General features: G+C 62.4%; 3 protein-coding genes across 4 annotated transcripts in view; all 3 read left to right on the forward strand.

Annotated features, from left to right (window-relative positions):
• Positions 1–3,751, forward strand: part of HPSE2 (heparanase 2 (inactive)) — a 104,766-nt gene extending 101,015 nt beyond the window's left edge. The window contains exons 10-12 of the mRNA XM_036385234.2: positions 1,845–1,990; positions 2,907–3,053; positions 3,136–3,751. Of these exons, the coding sequence (XP_036241127.1) occupies positions 1,845–1,990; positions 2,907–3,053; positions 3,136–3,301 (459 nt within the window). The 3' untranslated portion in view covers positions 3,302–3,751. The remainder of the gene's footprint in view (positions 1–1,844; positions 1,991–2,906; positions 3,054–3,135) is intronic.
• A 769-nt stretch (positions 3,752–4,520) lies between these two features.
• Positions 4,521–9,621, forward strand: HPS1 (HPS1 biogenesis of lysosomal organelles complex 3 subunit 1). 2 transcript variants are annotated; one of them, XM_054515664.1, is made up of 18 exons: positions 4,521–4,710; positions 4,800–4,937; positions 5,019–5,161; positions 5,422–5,530; positions 5,712–5,872; positions 5,949–6,051; positions 6,181–6,258; positions 6,351–6,420; positions 6,525–6,592; positions 7,145–7,312; positions 7,387–7,563; positions 7,632–7,699; positions 7,830–7,952; positions 8,053–8,117; positions 8,305–8,450; positions 8,547–8,660; positions 8,789–8,871; positions 9,108–9,621. In XM_054515664.1, exons 1-18 carry the CDS (start codon positions 4,612–4,614, stop codon positions 9,268–9,270), a joined length of 2,076 nt encoding a protein of 691 aa, XP_054371639.1. In that variant the 5' UTR covers positions 4,521–4,611; the 3' UTR covers positions 9,271–9,621. The 2 variants fall into 2 exon arrangements, with proteins under 2 accessions (XP_054371639.1, XP_054371638.1); XM_054515663.1 differs by having other exon boundaries at positions 4,522–4,710; positions 6,154–6,258.
• Positions 9,622–10,503: 882 nt separating this feature from the next.
• Positions 10,504–15,039, forward strand: PYROXD2 (pyridine nucleotide-disulphide oxidoreductase domain 2). Its single transcript, XM_036386231.1, has 16 exons — positions 10,504–10,666; positions 11,085–11,104; positions 11,332–11,425; positions 11,499–11,572; positions 11,692–11,838; positions 11,982–12,135; positions 12,351–12,412; positions 12,523–12,620; positions 13,037–13,178; positions 13,271–13,405; positions 13,505–13,577; positions 13,679–13,835; positions 13,966–14,120; positions 14,240–14,346; positions 14,452–14,572; positions 14,676–15,039. The coding sequence occupies exons 1-16, from the start codon at positions 10,504–10,506 to the stop codon at positions 14,744–14,746; spliced, it is 1,773 nt and encodes a 590-aa protein (XP_036242124.1). The 3' UTR covers positions 14,747–15,039.
• Positions 15,040–16,279: the final 1,240 nt, after the last annotated feature.

Consider the following 16,279-nt stretch of genomic DNA (forward strand, 5'->3'; position numbering starts at 1 on the left):
TCCTCTACTGCTACAGCTGTATTGCTCAGCCCTCACAACCAGAGTCTTCTGTGACTCCAAAAGACAAATCCTTTCTGCAGTTGCACTGGTTGGAGCAACCTGTCTCCTTGGGCCTGGCTGAGGCTGCCCCTGACAGGATGTCCAGCACCACACTGGACGTCTTTGCAAGGGGTATGTGGGCACTGCCAGCCTGGGGAACTTGCTTGCACAGGGTATGCCACATGGCAGTGGGTGCCAGCTGCTGTCAGGGCTGAGGAAGAGGTCACTGGTCAGTGGAAAAGCCACCCTGGTTGCAGCTGGGTTTCATGAGCAATTATTTCCCAAGCTGGTCCCACTTGAACAGGAGCTGGTAGCTGCAGGAGCCCAGCAGCCCTGGGATGGTTTTGGCTGGGCTTCACTCATGCCAGTGGAAGGAGCAGCCCTGGAGCACCAGCCCAGCTAGGGAAAGTGTCTGCCCTCAGCAGGTTTGTTTCAGTCATGCTAGGTGTGTGTGTGTAATTCATCATCCAAGTGCTTGGTGTCACCAGGCCCTGGTAATTTATTGCAAATAACACGATTTGGGCCCCTCACACAAGCGGATTTGTGATGATGCGAAAAGCTGCAGCTGTCCTCAGTGCTTCCCTGCAGTGAGCTGAAGAGCTCAAGTGCCTTGAGGCCAGTGCTGACGACTCCTTTTTCATCCCTGGGTCATTTTTCTGGCCCTCCTTTGAACTCTCTCTGGTACTTTCACATCCTTCTTGAAACTGAGACTTTAGAGCTAGCTTTGCTAGCAAGGCGAGCTAAAAGCACTGCTCTCCCCTCACCTCCTGCAGATGTTGGAGGAACACAGTGGTTCCTGCACTGCCCTGGAGGCACTGACTGTGCTGAAATACTGCACACTCACCTTAAATCACTGCTGACTGTCTTACCCATCCCATGGCACCTGCATGGTTTTTCTCAGAAAAGCTGTGTACCCTTAGCTGGGCCAGAGGCTCCATCTTCCCAGCATCACCTGCCGTGCCTGGAGCAGCAGCGGGGCCAGAGCCCCATCCTGCAGAACAGCAGGCGAGGGTCTGAGCCTGCCCTTTCCCTTCCCACAACCCTGCTTCATTTACCACACACCTCCCAGCTCCTGCAGCGGATGAGAGGGGGGCCCACACAGCCTCAGCTCCCTCCCCGGGGCCTGGGGCCCATCCTGTGTGCCGTGCGAGGCCGTGCCCTGCGGGAAAAAGCAGTGTGTGGTGACGTAATTAAGGCTGCATCACTTATGCATGTGTGTAGGGTCTAAGCATTTCCTCTTCCTTGAGCTTCCCCATGCTCCACAGGAGGCTTTAAAATGGGAGAAATACCTCTGGGAAGCTGAGCACCCTCAGCAGTCCCAAAAGGCAGTGTGCCACAAATAGAGACAAAGAGCAGGGGAGAGTTCTGATGTTCTCCAGCTCTCTGTAGAGAGTGGAGGAAGAGCCTGCTCCAGAGACATCACCAGCCTGTGAGCATCAGCTGGAGCTGGTGTGCAGGTCCACAGCACGGCTGTGTGTTGGTCCATGGGTATGTGCGAGGGTGCTCATGCTGCTCCTCATGCTCTGCAACCCAGCCATGATCTGAGCTCCTTTAGAGGGTACCCGTGTCTCTCAGCATGGACAATGAATTCCTCCCTGAATCTCTTTCCTGGAAACATCCATGCCATTATGGCTTGGAGTGCACAAAAAGAGCTCATCCCAATGCAGACATCTGGCACACAACATTTTCACCCCCAACCGCCAAAATTTTGCCAGGCTGCAAGCAGGGGAGCCAGCCTTTCCTGCTCAGGCCCTCTGTGAGTAGGGGGGGCTGTTGTGCTGCTGACTGTCCCCTCTGCCCCCCAGGACTACTGGCTGTCCCTGCTTTACAAGCGCCTCATTGGTCCCAAGGTGCTGGCGATCCACGTGGCCGGTCTGCAGAGGAAACCCCGGCCCGGCAGAGTCATCCGCGACAAGCTCCGGATCTACGCCCACTGCACCAGCTACCACAAGTGAGCGGAGCAAGGAAGGCTCGGGGTCACAGGGTGGGATCAGTGGCACCCACAGGAGGTGGGGGCAACAAGGACACGCTGGTGCAGGTCGGCTTCCCAGGATGCTCACTCGGGTCCTGCTCTGGCCGCTGTCACAGTGAAGGGGAGTGCGGGAATGGCGATGCCTCCGATGAAAGTCGCGGCGAGCCCGGGCCTGGGAACGGGGCCGGTGGGGCCGGTGGGGCCGGGCAGCGGAGATCAAGGGAGTGGATTTCACACGAGGGGCCCCGCTCGCTCGCTCGGGTTACCCGGGCCGCGCTGCCGGGGAGCCTGGCCTGGTTATTGTTTCTCTGATAAGGTCTTTGAAAGCACCTCAGCGAGCCGGGGGGGCGGTCACCTCCTCCGCGGACACAAGTTGCTATTGTAGAGGAGGAGAGACTGTTTCTTTACACAGTCCAGATGCTTTCAACATGCCTCCAGCTCGGTAGGAAACCTTGTCTAGTAACTGACAGGTGCAAAGTGCTTTATAGCCTTTGTTTGGGGCTGCCCGATTAGGCAGGGACAGAGGATCAGTGTCTGGACCTGTCTGTCAGGTGCCTGGGGTGGCGGGGGCAGACGCATAGAGCTCCCCTCCGTTCTCAGCCTCCTCCTTGCAAGGTTTGGGGGGAGGGGGCGGGCGGGGGCCGTCCTGGGACTAACACTCTGTCCTTGGCCACCCCCCCTCTGGACACCGTGGCAGCGTCCTCTTGTGCCGTGTCACTGCTGGCTGAAGAAAGGTGTCACCTCAGAACTAGGCTTCATGAAGGGGCAGCAGGATAGTGAATTTGGATGCCTGCACGAGGCCAGTTCTTACAGAGACCCCCAAGCCCCTTCTTGGAGGCGATGCTCCCTGAGGACATGGCAGTGCAGCCCTCATCTCCCACTCTCCCCTTTGCAGTCACAACTATGTCCGGGGATCCATCACCCTTTACATCATCAACCTGCACCGCTCCCGGAAGAAAATCAAGCTGGCAGGGACGCTGCGGGATAAGATTGTCCACCAGTACCTGCTGCAGCCCTATGGCAAGGACGGGCTCCACTCCAAGTAAGTTTGATGCTGGTGGCTGGGACTGCCACCACTGTCGCGGCCTCAGTGCCACTGCGCTGACCCTCTCCTGCTCCCACAGGTCGGTCCAGCTCAACGGGCAGCCGCTGGCCATGGTGGATGACGGGACCCTCCCCGAGCTGAAGCCTCGCCCCCTGCGGGCCGGCCGCACCCTGGTCATCCCCCCGCTAACTATGAGCTTCTACGTGGTGAAGAATGTGAACGCGCTGGCCTGTCGGTACCGATAGCCTGCGGCCCAGCAGGGACTCGCCAGCCCCGCTCCTGCCCCTGTGCACTGCCCAGGCCACGCTGCCTCCTCGGCAGCCCAGGCAGCCTCGCCGTGGGGCCGTGCTGGGCAGCTCCACGCCGTGCCCTCATCCTCACCCCCAGGATGTCCTCCCCCTTGGGACCATCCTGCCCTGTGACCGCAGAGCTCCACGTGCCCTGGCCACCATCCCGCCAGAGCAGTGCGACAGCCAATTCGCAGGGCCTGCCATCCTCCGTCCTGTGAGCTGCGAGAAGCACCCGGGCCCTGGTGCCCACTGGCTGCAGGGAAGGTTGGGGTGCTGAGCCCCGGTATATCCCGGGACGAACACCCTCCCCGACCCCCTGGTCCTGCTGCCCCTCGGGACGACCCCTGCAGCAGCCGGACCCCCTCCCCGGAGGCGGGCAGTGCTCCGGTGCAGCAAGAGCATGGAAGCAGCTCCCTCTGCTGCCGCCGGGATGCCGCCAGCCGGCCTGGCCCGCCGCGGGATGCACCGGGCGGGGCGGGGCGGGGCAGGGCAGGGGAGGGAGCGCCGGGGGCCGCCCCGGGCGGGCGAGCTCGGGCTCCACGGCCGGAAATGCTGATAATTAAATTATACATCCCAGAGCAGCGGGCCGAGAGCGTGTCCTGCCCGGGAGAGTGGCGGTGTCGCAGGCAGGAGCAGCTGCGACGCGCCCAGGCGCTACCGGAGGTGTAATAAAGTTGGGCTCTCAACCTCGCCGGCGTCTTCTGTCCGCCGCGGACCGGGCCGGGCCGGGCGGGCGGGAGCGGTGCCGCTGTCACACGTGCAGCGCCGCGGTCGCACGGTGAGGCGCCGCTGTCGCACGGTGCGGTGCCTGGATCACACGGTGCGGTGCCTGGATCACACGGTGCGGTGCCGGGGTCGCACGGTGCCGCTGTCACACGGTGCCGCTGTCACACGGTGCGGTGCGAAGTCACACGGTGCGGTGCCGGGGTCACACGGTGCCGCTGTCACGCGGTGCGGTGCCGGGGTCACACGGTGCCAGGGTCACACGGTGCCGCTGTCACACGGTGCCAGGGTCACACGGTGCGGTGCCAGGGTCACACGGTGCGGTGCCGGGGTCACACGGTGCGGTGCCAGGGTCACACGGTGCCAGGGTCACACGGTGCGGTGCCGCTCCGGGCCGCCGGGGGCGCTGCGCGCGTGGGCGCGGCGGTCACGCGCGGCGGAGCAGGAAGCGGCGCGGGGCGGGTGGAGCCGCCCGGTGCCGGTGCCGGTGGAGCCGCCCTGTCCCGGTGCCCCGGTGCCGGTGTTCCCCCCGGCCGCGGGCCATGCGCTGCGTCCTGATTGCCAGCACCGCGGCCGAGCTGCTCTTCTACTGGGCCGATGCCGCCTTCCTCCGCCGGCTGCGGTCGTCCCACGCCGGGCAGGTGGGGCGGGACGGGGCGGCGCGGGTGCGGGGAAGGGAGCGCGGGATGCGCGGTCGCGCGTGGGCGCTGACCGGGAGAGTGTGGCACAGGGCCCGGCGCTGGAGGACAGCCTCAACACCCTCTTCGCCCCCCTGATCATTTCCTGCGCCGCGCTGCTGGAGAAGCTCTCCGACACCTATACCTGCTTCGCCACCGAGGGCGGGCGGCAACTCCACGTCCTGCACATGGTAGGATCGGCCCCGGGACCCCTGAGCGGCACCGGGGACCAGGAACCTCTTGACCCCGCTTGACCCCGCTGGCATTTGCAGTTCGGGGACTGCCTGTACATCGCAGTGAACGGCGACGGGACGCAGAGCGAGGACGACCTGCGCCGGACACTCTTCGTGCTGCGGCGCTTGGTGGAGGCTCACTGTGGCCTCGTCACGCTCGACTCGCACCTCATCCGCAAGGAGTGAGCAGGCACAGCCACCGGCGCAGGGTGGCATGTCGGGTTGCTGGGGGGGCTGCCCTGAGCTGCCTTCATGCAGCACCGGGGGGTGGAGTGGGTGTCTCCAGCTGGGACCCCCCCCTTTGCAGCAGGACCCCCTGCCTGCTGGGCTGCAGCTGGGTTTTGGTGTGTCCACATCCCACGCGGGGAGCTGGGTTTTGGTGTGTCAGTGTCACGCAGGGAGGGGACAGGCAGCTGTCTGTTTACCCTCTGTGATGCTGCAGGTTGCGGCCGGCTGATTCAGAGCAGCGGGAGCGCGTGTGGAGCCTGCTGCGGGGCCTGCTGGAGACCTACGGCCACCTGCGGGAGGAGGACCAGAGCTTTGCAGTGGAGGTACCAGTGATCTGGGCTGTCGCTCACTGTTCCAGGGAGGGAGGCTGCATGGAGTCCCAGGATGTGGGAAAAGGCAGTAGGCTGGGGAGTTTAGGGCAGCTCCCTGGAGAATGGAAGCTCAGACCTGCCCCTAGGACTGCAAGGCTGGGGCTGAGGAGCCTCCCCTCCTCCTGCACCCCAGGCTGTGGAGCGGCTGATCCATCCTCAGCTGTGTGAGCAGTGCATCGAGTTCCTGGAGCGACAAGTGGTGCAGCACATCAACGCCAGCCCCGAGCGTGGTGGGGATGAAGTGGGCCATGCCTTCCTCCTGGTACACACCAAGCTGCTGGCCTTCTACTCCAGGTGTGCCCAGTCCCACCACCCTCCCCAGGGCAGCCATTTGTCCTCCCAGCTGACCTTGTCCTTCTCTGGCCTGCAGCCGCAACGCCAGCTCCATCCGCCCTGCCGACCTGCTCGTCCTCATCCTCCTGGTTCAGGACCTGTACCCCAGCCAGAGTGCTGAGGAGGAGCTTGGCCCACAGGTGCTTCAGAGCAGGACTGGGGGTGCAGCAAGGCAGGGTGCTCCCATCATGGGGTGATGCCTTGACAGCTGGGGCTTAGGGGTTTTTCTCTCTTCTTGAAAGCCCACAGCAGGGAATGTTCTCCCTCAGGGACCCAAGAGAAGTGAGAGCATCCCTGTGAGTGGCCCTGGCTCCCATGGAGCTGCAGAGAAGGACTCAGATGACCAAGTGAGTCCTTGAGATCAGGAGTTGCAGGGTAGGATTGCTGGGAGGGCTGCCTGTATCGTTGCTATCGCTGACCCATTCGTTTTTGCTGGCAGGACACAGATGATCTCTCTGCGCCTGAGGTGTACTACACACCCGAGCCCTCGCCAGGCGGGCACAGTACAGGTGAGTGCCCAGCTGGGCAGCAGCCGTGCCCCACACCCCCAGCCCTGCAGAGGCCCCAGGGCTGTGGTGGGGGCTGGAAGGGTGCCCTGCCGTGTTCTCTGCAGGCAGTGAGAGCTGGTCAGAGGGTGCTGAGATGCTGAGCATCGGGGAGGTGGATGCTGCAGACGTCCAGGTGAGCGCAGAGTCCTGCAACACCTCCCAGCTCCACACCTCACCAGCCTGCCCCAGTGCCTTTCGCAGATTCTGGTCCTCATCACTCTCTCTTGCTGTGCTGCAGCTGTGGGTACCCCGTGTCCCCCATGTTGTGCATATTTGTGACAGCTCTGATCTCCTTCTCTGAGGCATTGCTTACAACGAGCTGTCTGCAGAGAGGGAGCGGGGCTGCTTCAGAGCAGTCCAGTGTCTCCCTCTGCTGCCGTTGGGCTTTCTGGGCTGCTTCCCTGATGGATGCTGCAACACCTCACACACCGCAAGCAAACACTGCCCTTCGTTGAAGGCATTTGCAACCTTTGTCTTTGCAACAGTCTTCTTCTTCTCTGCCGCTCCTTTGGGGTCCCTGGGCACTTTCCTCACTGCTGATCTTTTGCTTCATGGCCCCTCCAGCTCTTTTGGTTCTGTCTTGCCTGGTTGCAGCTTTCAAGGCAATGCTGAATTCCTACAGAGCCCTCTTGGTGCGAGCTCTCTCATCCCCACAGGGGACTGAGTATCTCCCCTGTCTTCCCAGATGGCAGAGGACTTGCTCCAGACCTTGGGGCCTCTGGTCCCTGAAGCTTCAAACCCCAGAAGGATCTTTCTAGATGCCAGCCTGCGGGAAGGTTACTGCCCCTTGCTGCCACACACCATGCACTGCCTCCCGCTCTGGCCAGGCATCTCCCTTGTGCTGCTGACCAAGGTGAGCTGCCTCTGAGGTGCGGGAAGCTGTGTGGGACTGGGTCCTGCCTGACCCACCTCTCCTTTCCCTGGCAGGGCCCCATGACCCAGGTGGCCATCACCTTGTACCAACTGCTGGATGGTTTCTTGGTGCTGGAGAAGAAGCTGGAAGAGGGACCAGAGGTGGGAGTCGCACGCTCCTACCCATTCCTCGCTGAGCTGCGGCAGCGCATGGACAAATTTGTGAAGAAGCTGAGTGGACAGGACATCCAGGTGGGCGTGGGACATGAGGACCCTGTCCTGTTTTCTCCACAGCCTGACACAGTCCTGTCTCTTTCTAGTTGCAGAACACCTGGTTGGACTTTAAGAACAAGATATTTTCTCGGAGTGAGCCTGGGAGCTCCCTAGAGTGAGTAAGGGGAAGCCAGGCAAAATCTCCAGGACAGGCAGGGACCTTTCCCAGCCTGGGGACCAGCACAGCTGTCCCTGCAGTGCTGGGGTCCATGTCCAAACTCAGCTGTCTGTGTCCCCTGTCTCAGGCTGCTGCAGTCAGTGGCCAACGTGAAGCGGCAGCTCTGCTCCGTGTATCGCCAGCTCTTCCTGACCTCTGCTGGCCACAGCCTGTCCCAAGGGCTGCGGGACCGTGCTCAGAAACTGATGCGGTGAGTGCAGGGGGATGGTCAGCATCTCCAGGGCCTGCCCCACACCCGGCTCTGCTGGGGCTTGTGGGTCCTGGCCTCTCACCGTGCCTCTTCTCGTCAGGGAGAAGCTGCTGGACTGGCGGGACTTCCTGCTGGTGAAGAGCAGGCGCAATATCACCATGGTGTCATACCCATCCCTGCAGCTGGGGACCCAACCTGCCAACGGGGTGTCCCTAAGGGGGTAGCAGACATGGGAGTGGGACCCTGGCACCGGGATCAAGGGGAGGAATGTAGTGGACAAAGGTGGTTTCCTGAGGCTCAGGGGCTGTCCTGGAAGGGCACCAAAGTTGTTGGACACCCTTAACCCATCCCACGTACCTGGAGGACTTCCCTGGGCTGGTGCACTTCATCTATGTGGACCGCACGGCCGGACAAATGATGGCACCATCACTCAGTGTGACAGAGAAGTCCAGCTCAGAGCTGGGCAAGGGACCCCTGGCCGCCTTCATCAAGAAAAAGGTACTGCTCATGGGGTAGGTGTGGGACAGGAACCGCAGAAGAGGGTGGAAATCGGAGGGGTTTCTGCTCAGGCTTCAGGTGTCCCTTGTCCCCCAGGTTTGGTCCCTGATCACACTGGCCCGTCGATACCTGCAGAAGGGCTATACAACACTGATGCTGCAGGATGGCGACTACTGCTGCTCCTACTTCCTCTGGTTTGAGAATGAGATGGTATGTGGGCCCAGGAAGGGGCTGAGCCCTCTTTCCCTGGGCCAGGGAGCAGGGCTGTAGGCCTAGCCAGCTCTGACTGCTCGGTGGTCCCATCCCAGCTCCTGCCCTCTGCTGTCATTTCTCCCCAGGGCTACAAGCTGGAGGTGATGGAGATACCGGTCCTATCTGATGATTCTGCTCCCATTGGGATGCTTGCAGGGGACTACTACAGGTGAGCAGTTGCCAGCCCTGTGGTTTGGCACCAGGGCTCAAAGGTGTGATGGCACATGGGTCCCTGTGGGTGATGCCAGGATACCAGTGGTGTCACTGGACTTGCACCAGCCCAGGTCCCAGCCTGGTGCCATGGTTTTGCTGTGTCTTTGCAAAGTGCTTTACAGAGAGAAGGTCGTTGGAGAGGGGTTGCCTGTGTGCACTGTACCTGCCAAGCCCCTGTCTTCTCTTCCACAGGAAGTTGCTGCGTTATTACAGCAAGAACCACCAGGCAGAGGTAGTGAAGTGCTATGAGCTGCTGACCTTGCACCTGGGCATCATCCCCTCCGAGCTGGTGGTGCAGCAGGCCTACGACTTGGCCCGGCGCCTCTGGGAGCCATCCCGCATCCCTCTGCTCTGAGCTGCCTCGAGCCGCCTTGGGGCTGGGATTAAAGTGGGTGTGTGGGTGCTCCCAGAGCCTGGGTTGCTTTCTCAGTGTGTGTGTGCCATGCCATGGATTGTGCCTATAGGCAGGGACAGGCAAGCTTCTCATCCTTCAGCCTGGCCAGGGCTGGCACTGTCCCTTTTCCTGCTCCCCATGCTTTTCACTGCCATCCAGCAGCCTCTGGGGACAGACAGAGAGTGGGGCCAAGAGGTTGCTGGCAAATCACTGTCTTGCTGAAAAGTGCATTTCCAGAGCAGGATTTATAATGTTAGCTTGGCACTGCTGCCAGGCTTTGGCCAGAGATCAAGATAATGTAGCCAAACCTGAGTGGAGCAATGGTCTAAGGTGCATCCCCCTTCCCCCTCACCCCCAAATATGGGGTGCAGGGCCCTCAGAGGTTTGGCAGGCTTTGGGGAGGTGCAGCCCATCCTGCACTGCCTTCTCCACACCCAGGCACCAGTTAGCCACAGCTCTGAGCTTAGCAGGGAACAGTGAGTAAATCCTGATGCAGCTTATGTGTTTCCCAGGCACGTCTGGGCTCAGTGCACTCCAGACCTCAAGCACAGCTGGGAATGGGGCCAGCCCCAAGGGACTCACGTAGCCACTGCCCCTTGTTGCTCCCATGCCACTCGCTGGAGCTGGGGACAGCAATTCAAGGAGCACTGGACCATGACAAGGCCTTTGCCCCATCCTGCTGAGCTGGAATTTGCCCTGCTGAGCAACAGTTCTGGATTCAAAGCCATGCTCATTCCCAAAGCCATGCCCCTTCTCCTGCTGCTTTCAGGGCTGTGCTTGGGGCTGTGGGGGTGCCAAACTCCGTCTGTCCTGCCGTGCTTGGCCCATCATCCCAGCCATGTGCCTCTGGATCATCCCTAGAGCACAACAGGAGCTGGGGCAGGGCACTCTCAGGCCCCCGCCTGCCTGCTCAGCACCGTCCTGGGGTACAGCCTGGGGAGCTCCTGGCACCCTGCTGAGCCCCAGGCAGGATGTGGCCCTTTCTCTGCCCTGGGGCTCGTCTCCGGCCCCGCAGCTGAACTGCGCCGGGTCCGCGCCTCGCTGGGGCAGCAGCGGCCGGTGCCCCTGTCCTGAGCAGCCTCCCCGCCTCCTCAAGGCGTTCCCCGCCCTGGCCCCCCGTCCCTCCCCGTGCCCGGAAGCCCTGGGAAAAGTTCCGCCGTGGAAGCAAAGTCCAGGCGGCCGGACAGAGCAGCCATGGCCGGGCGCTGCGGGCTCCGGGGAGCGCTCGGTCCGCTCTGCTCGTCCCGCTGGCCGCAGGGCTGGCATCTGTCCCTGCGGCCGCCAGGAGCGCGTTTGGCCCATGCCGGGGCTACAGCCCGGCTGCAGCAGGAATACGACGCGGTGGTGATCGGAGCAGGTAACAGAGCCAGGGAGCGAGAGTCGAGCTGCGAGCAGGGACCCACATCTGCCCTCCCCCCAGGGCAGGTCGCAGAGGAGCAGCTAGGTGGGGACCGCAGTAGTGCTGGACGCATTGCAAACCCCCAAACTGCTCCTCATGCCTGGGACGACACAGGGGTCTGGCACAAATTGCAGCCCCCCAGCATCAGAGCACTGTAGGAGCATCTACCTTGAGCACTTCTGTCCCCCTTTGCTGCACCATTAGGGCCAGGGCCTGTAGGGCTGGGGGACGATTCTCCTTGTCACCTGTATCCCTGTGTCTAGAGCCTGTTATTGGGGTGGCTGTGACAGCCCCATGCCCCAGGCACGGCAGGGTGCCCTGTGCTGTGCGCCCATCACCAGCACTGGGCTCTGCTCATCTCCCTCTCTTCTTGCAGGGCACAACGGGCTGGTGGCAGTGAGTACCTAGAGTGGCGTGCTGCCTCTCCTCCATCCCCAGGGGACAGCAAGGCACTGGGAAGGGTCTGCGCTGAGAGCAAGGGAGGGCTTTGATGGCGGTGTCCATGGGGCTGGGGCTCCCACAGGCCCTCCCTAGTGAGGGGGGCACTGTGTGCAGGAGGGTGCTGATGCTGGCAGAGGCAATCCCGGCTGGAGGGATGGCAGTGTGCCCCGTGCTCCCCACAGGCTGCCTACCTGCAGCGGGCAGGGCTGCGCACGGCTGTGCTGGAGAAGCGCCATGTGCTGGGTGGCGCCGCCGTCACCGAGGAGATCGTGCCAGGTACCCCTGCGTGCCCCTTGTCCCCCTGGCCAGCCCTGGTGGTGGACATTCCCCACCACCCCACATGTTCCAGGGTTCAAGTTCTCCCGGGCATCATATCTGCTCAGCCTGCTGCGACCACAAATCTATGCTGATCTGGAGCTGAAGGTACTGGCACCTGCCCTTTGCTGGGCTGCTGGCAACTCCCGGTGTGCAAGCAAGGGGACCCTGCTGCCAGGCTGTCCCTGCAGGGTGGGTTCTGCAGTGGGGACATCCCTGTCTTGCAGCGGCACGGTCTGAGGGTGCTCCCACGGGACCCCTACTCCTTCACCCCGCTGCTGGAGGACAGGAGCCCTCCTCGCTCCCTTCTGCTGGGACATGACATGGCCCAGACTCAGCAGCAGATTGCTCAGTTCTCCCAGAAGGATGCCCAGGTACCAGCAGGGGCATGCACCTGGCACAGCAAAACCCACGAGGGGCTGCCCTGCCCCTGGAGTGGCAGGGATGCTCCTGGGTGGGGTATCCATTGCACCCACAGTGGTGCAGCCCTTGCTGTCCACCCTCTGTCCCCTTCCAGGCCTACCCAAAGTATGAGGCGTTCATGGGGCGCATGGTGCTGGCCCTTGACCCACTGCTGGATGCCCCTCCAGTGGATACAGCTGCCCTGGGGAAGGGTTCCCTGCTCCAGCAGCTCAGGAACCTGCAAACCCTGAAGCCCTTGCTGCAGGCAGGTACATCTGGGATGCCAGGAAGCCCTGACAGCAAGGGGTGTTTGCCAGCACCTGGGATGGGCAATACAGAGCCTCCTCAGGAGCCCAGTCTGGGCTGGCAGGCTCCGGTAGACTTGCTCACCTTGGTCCTGCTGAGTGGCCTCCAAAGCCAGCTGGGCACCAGCAGCCAGCCCTGGCACAGCCATGCAGGTCTCACACCACCTCTCCACCCCCAGGGCTGGCACTGGGGCAACAGCTGCCCCACTATTACGAGGTGCTCACAGCTCCCATCTCCAAGGTGCGTGCTGGCAGTGCTGGTGTGAAAACACCCAGTGCCTCTCCTGCCTGCCAGGATGCTGCAGCAGCTCCCCACCCCAAGCCTGGCATGCTCTCTTTCTCCTGGGCCAGATCCTGGATCACTGGTTTGAGTCAGAACCCCTGAAGGCAACTCTGGCTACTGATGCTGTGATTGGAGCCATGGCCAGCCCACACACCCCTGGCAGTGGGTGAGGGATCCTTCCCCCTGGGCTCATGCCTGCACTGTCCCCCCTTGCCATGCTCTGTGCTTGGCTCTGCTGCACACCAGTACCCCGTGCCTTGCCCCCCTGCCCCTCCCTCCCACTGCCTGCTCCACTTTGCCACAGTGCCTCAGGGGTTGGTGCTGGGCAAGGGGCTGCCCCCAACCCTGCCATATGGCTCTCCTGAGTGGCCCCCACTTATCCCTTCACTGTTTGGGCACCTCTGTCCCTGGGCTGGGCTGAGTCCTGGCTGGTGCGTGCTCCCAGTGACTGAATTTACATCCCATGAGGTGGCATGGTCCCAGGGGGGGGACTGTGGGGGCTCTGGCACCATCCTCACTACCCATGCAGGAGACAGATCCATACCCTCAGCCAGCAGCTAACTCAAGGTCCTACTACCACAGGTATGTGCTGTTGCACCATGTCATGGGTGAGCTGGAGGGACGGCGGGGGGCCTGGGGCTACGTGGCAGGCGGGATGGGAGCCCTGTCCCACGCCATCGCCCAGGCAGCCACTGCCCGGGGAGCCCACATCTTTGCTGAGAAGGTAGGGGGTGTCTGGGAGAGGGGAGCTGCTTGGCCATCCCCACAGGCAGCAGGGATGCTCTTGGTAAAGTCCTGTCCCCTACCCGTGCCCAGGCAGTGTGCCACGTGCTGCTGGGCAGGGCCGGGGAGGCGCAGGGTGTCGTGCTGCAGGATGGGACAGAGGTGAGGAGCAAACTGGTGCTGTCCAATGCCTCCCCCCAAATCACCTTTCTGGACCTCATTCCTCAGGTATGGAGTGCATGGGGCTGGTGGGGGCTTGGCTGTTGAAATAGCCCCATTCTCACTGCCTCTCACAGCCAGCCTCTGCACTGGTGTATCCCACCCTAGGAGCAGCTGCCCAAGGATTTTGTCCAGCGGATCCGGCAGCTTGACACACGCTCCCCTGTCACCAAGATCAATGGTAGGTACCAGCAGGGACACTTCAGCTGCCATCCCTGCTGGAGGAACACTGGTGCCAGGCTCAGCAAGAGGCTGCACCCCACTTCATCTTCCCATGCCCAGTGGCAGTGGATCGGCTGCCCAGCTTCCTGGCTGCCCCCAATGCCCGTGACGGCCAGCCCCTGCCCCACCACCAGTGCTCCATACACCTCAACTGTGAGGGCACCCAGCTCTTGCACCAGGCATTCACTGAGGCTGCCCACGGGCACCCCTCCAGCAGGTAGGAGCCTGTACTGGCACACCTTGCACTGGGGAAGGGACAGGACAGCCATGGCTGTGGATGCTGGGGAAGGAGGTGTGGAGTGGCTGGGTGCCCCTCTGCCTGCCCAGCTGGTGTACTGCTCCCCCAGGCCCATGATCGAGCTCTGCATTCCCTCAGTGCTGGACCCAGGGCTGGCCCCTCCAGGCTGCCATGTCGTGTCCCTGTTCACGCAGTACACCCCGTCCGTGCTGGCAGGCGGGCGCTCCTGGGACGAGCAGGCCAGAAACGCGTATGCAGACACGGGTACATGATGCACACACAGACCCAGTGACACCCATGGGCAGAGCTGCCCTGGGCTGCACAGGAGTTTGCTGCCATGTCCCCCCGGGCTGCCCAGCAGGAGTCCCTTCATCTTTCTCTAGTGTTTGACTGCATTGAAGACTATGCCCCAGGCTTCAAGGCATCTGTCATTGGCAGGGACATCCTGACGCCACCAGACCTGGAGAGGATCTTTGGGCTGCCTGGTGGAGTGGGTACCATGCGTGTCAGCTCTGAGCATCGCTCTGGTGCCAGTGCTAGGGGGCACACGGGCCTGGGCCAGGCACAGCTAGCTCACACAGAGCTCTCTTGGCAGAACATCTTCCATGGAGGGATGTCTCTGGACCAGCTGTACTTCGCCCGGCCAGTACCATCCTACTCTGGCTACCGGTCCCCAATTCCTGGCCTGTACCTGTGTGGAAGTGGAGCCCACCCTGGTGAGCAGAGCTGGGAGCCAGGACCCTCATGGAGGCCTGCAGAAGGAAGAAAGGGGCGTGTGGAAGAGGTGCAGCAGCATTCCCCATTTCTCCTTTCTTGCAGGAGGAGGAGTGATGGGAGCAGCAGGACGCAATGCCGCCCAGGTGGCTATCAAGGATTTCAGGCACCTCTGATGAGATTGGTGAAACTGACTTCACCAACGCAGGGTTGTGACAGCAGCATGCCCTACTGATGCCATGCAGAGCCCTGCCCATCCCAAACTTGATTCCCCAGCACCTCAGGGCAGCAGCATCTCCTGAGAGCTGGGTGTAGGCTGGCAGGGTCCCCTGTGCTCCCAGCTGCTACTGTCACCTTGAACAGATGGCTGCTCCCAGCCTGCCACAACCCAGCCTTGCCCCAGTGGCTCCTGGACCCTGCATGACCATGGCAAGCCTTACTCAGCCCCTGCCTGTGCCCATGGAAATAAACTCTGGCCCAGGCTCTGTCATGAGCACTCTCACTGTGTTTTTTGAGCAACTCATGCAGCTCCTAGTGCACTATCCACACTTGCTGGTAAGGCAGCCTTGGGGGAGCTGCCAGAGAGCACATTTCAGAGTAGTGAACAGGGACAAACAGCCCCTCACCCTCTCCTCTGCTCATTGATGCAGACTCAGATGCATGCAGGACTGTTTGTATTGAGTTCCCCAACTCCGGGCAGGTCCGGACCATCCTAAGTACTTAGAACAAGCAGGGAGCTGCCTGGATGCTGCTTTGGTGCCTGAAGTCCCCAGCTGTCCTCAGTCCCCGGCTCTTGGTGGCTGTGTGTACAGCAGACACGTGCCCAGCAGCTCAGAAACCGCAGGAGCCAGGGCTGCAGCTGCCCCTCGTGCCTCACACATGCTCCTATTCCCGACGGAAGCTGCCTGCACGTGTCCTGGCCCCGTCCCCGCGTCCCCAGGGCAGATGTTCCGTGCTGGCCGCTCCTCAGCCGCAGCAGGCCCGGGGTGTGCCCCTCACCCGGGCTGCTGCCGGGAGCCGCTGGCTGCAGATTACAGAGCTCACATCCTCTCCCTGCCCTCTTCCTCCGCCAGACAATGCTCCCGATTCAGCCGCCCGCCTCGCCTCCTGCCGGGCCCTAAATACGGTGCTACCAGGGTGAGCTGCTGCACCTGAGCTGGCTGAATCAATATTGACCGGCCAGGAATAGTCCCGCAGCCCTCTGAGAATAGCCCCGCACGCCCGCCCGCCGCCCACAGCTTCCCGCGCACGGGGCTGCCCTGCTGCCGGCCGTGTATTTTTAGCTGCTGCCATTGCTGGCTGCCCGGGACTGCAGGTGCTGGCACCCTGTGAGCCCCCAGGGAGACGAGGGGCATTGGCTGACCCCTCAGGGCAGAGGGGGACACCTCCGGCCCGCCGCGGTCACACGAGCGGCAGGACACAGTGTCCGTACCGCTGCGAGAAGAGCTGGCAGGTCCCAGAGGGGCAGAGCCCGCCAGCCCCCGCACCTCTCTGTTCTTGCTGTGCCCGGAGCGGAGGCAGAGCTGGGAGCGGGACCCAGCGCCCGCCTGCCCGCGCCCCTGCCAGCATCTGCCGGGGGAGGAGCTCGGGGGAGGCTCCTGGATTCACACTTAAGCAATTGATCTCCAAAACGTCGAGACGAATGAGTCACGGGCTCCACTGCTGGCCCCAACCCTGCCCTTCCCCAGGGCTTTCCGTGGCCTCCATTC

Source organism: Molothrus ater, chromosome 8 (genome assembly GCF_012460135.2).
Source record: "Molothrus ater isolate BHLD 08-10-18 breed brown headed cowbird chromosome 8, BPBGC_Mater_1.1, whole genome shotgun sequence".
Taxonomy (NCBI): domain Eukaryota; kingdom Metazoa; phylum Chordata; class Aves; order Passeriformes; family Icteridae; genus Molothrus; species Molothrus ater.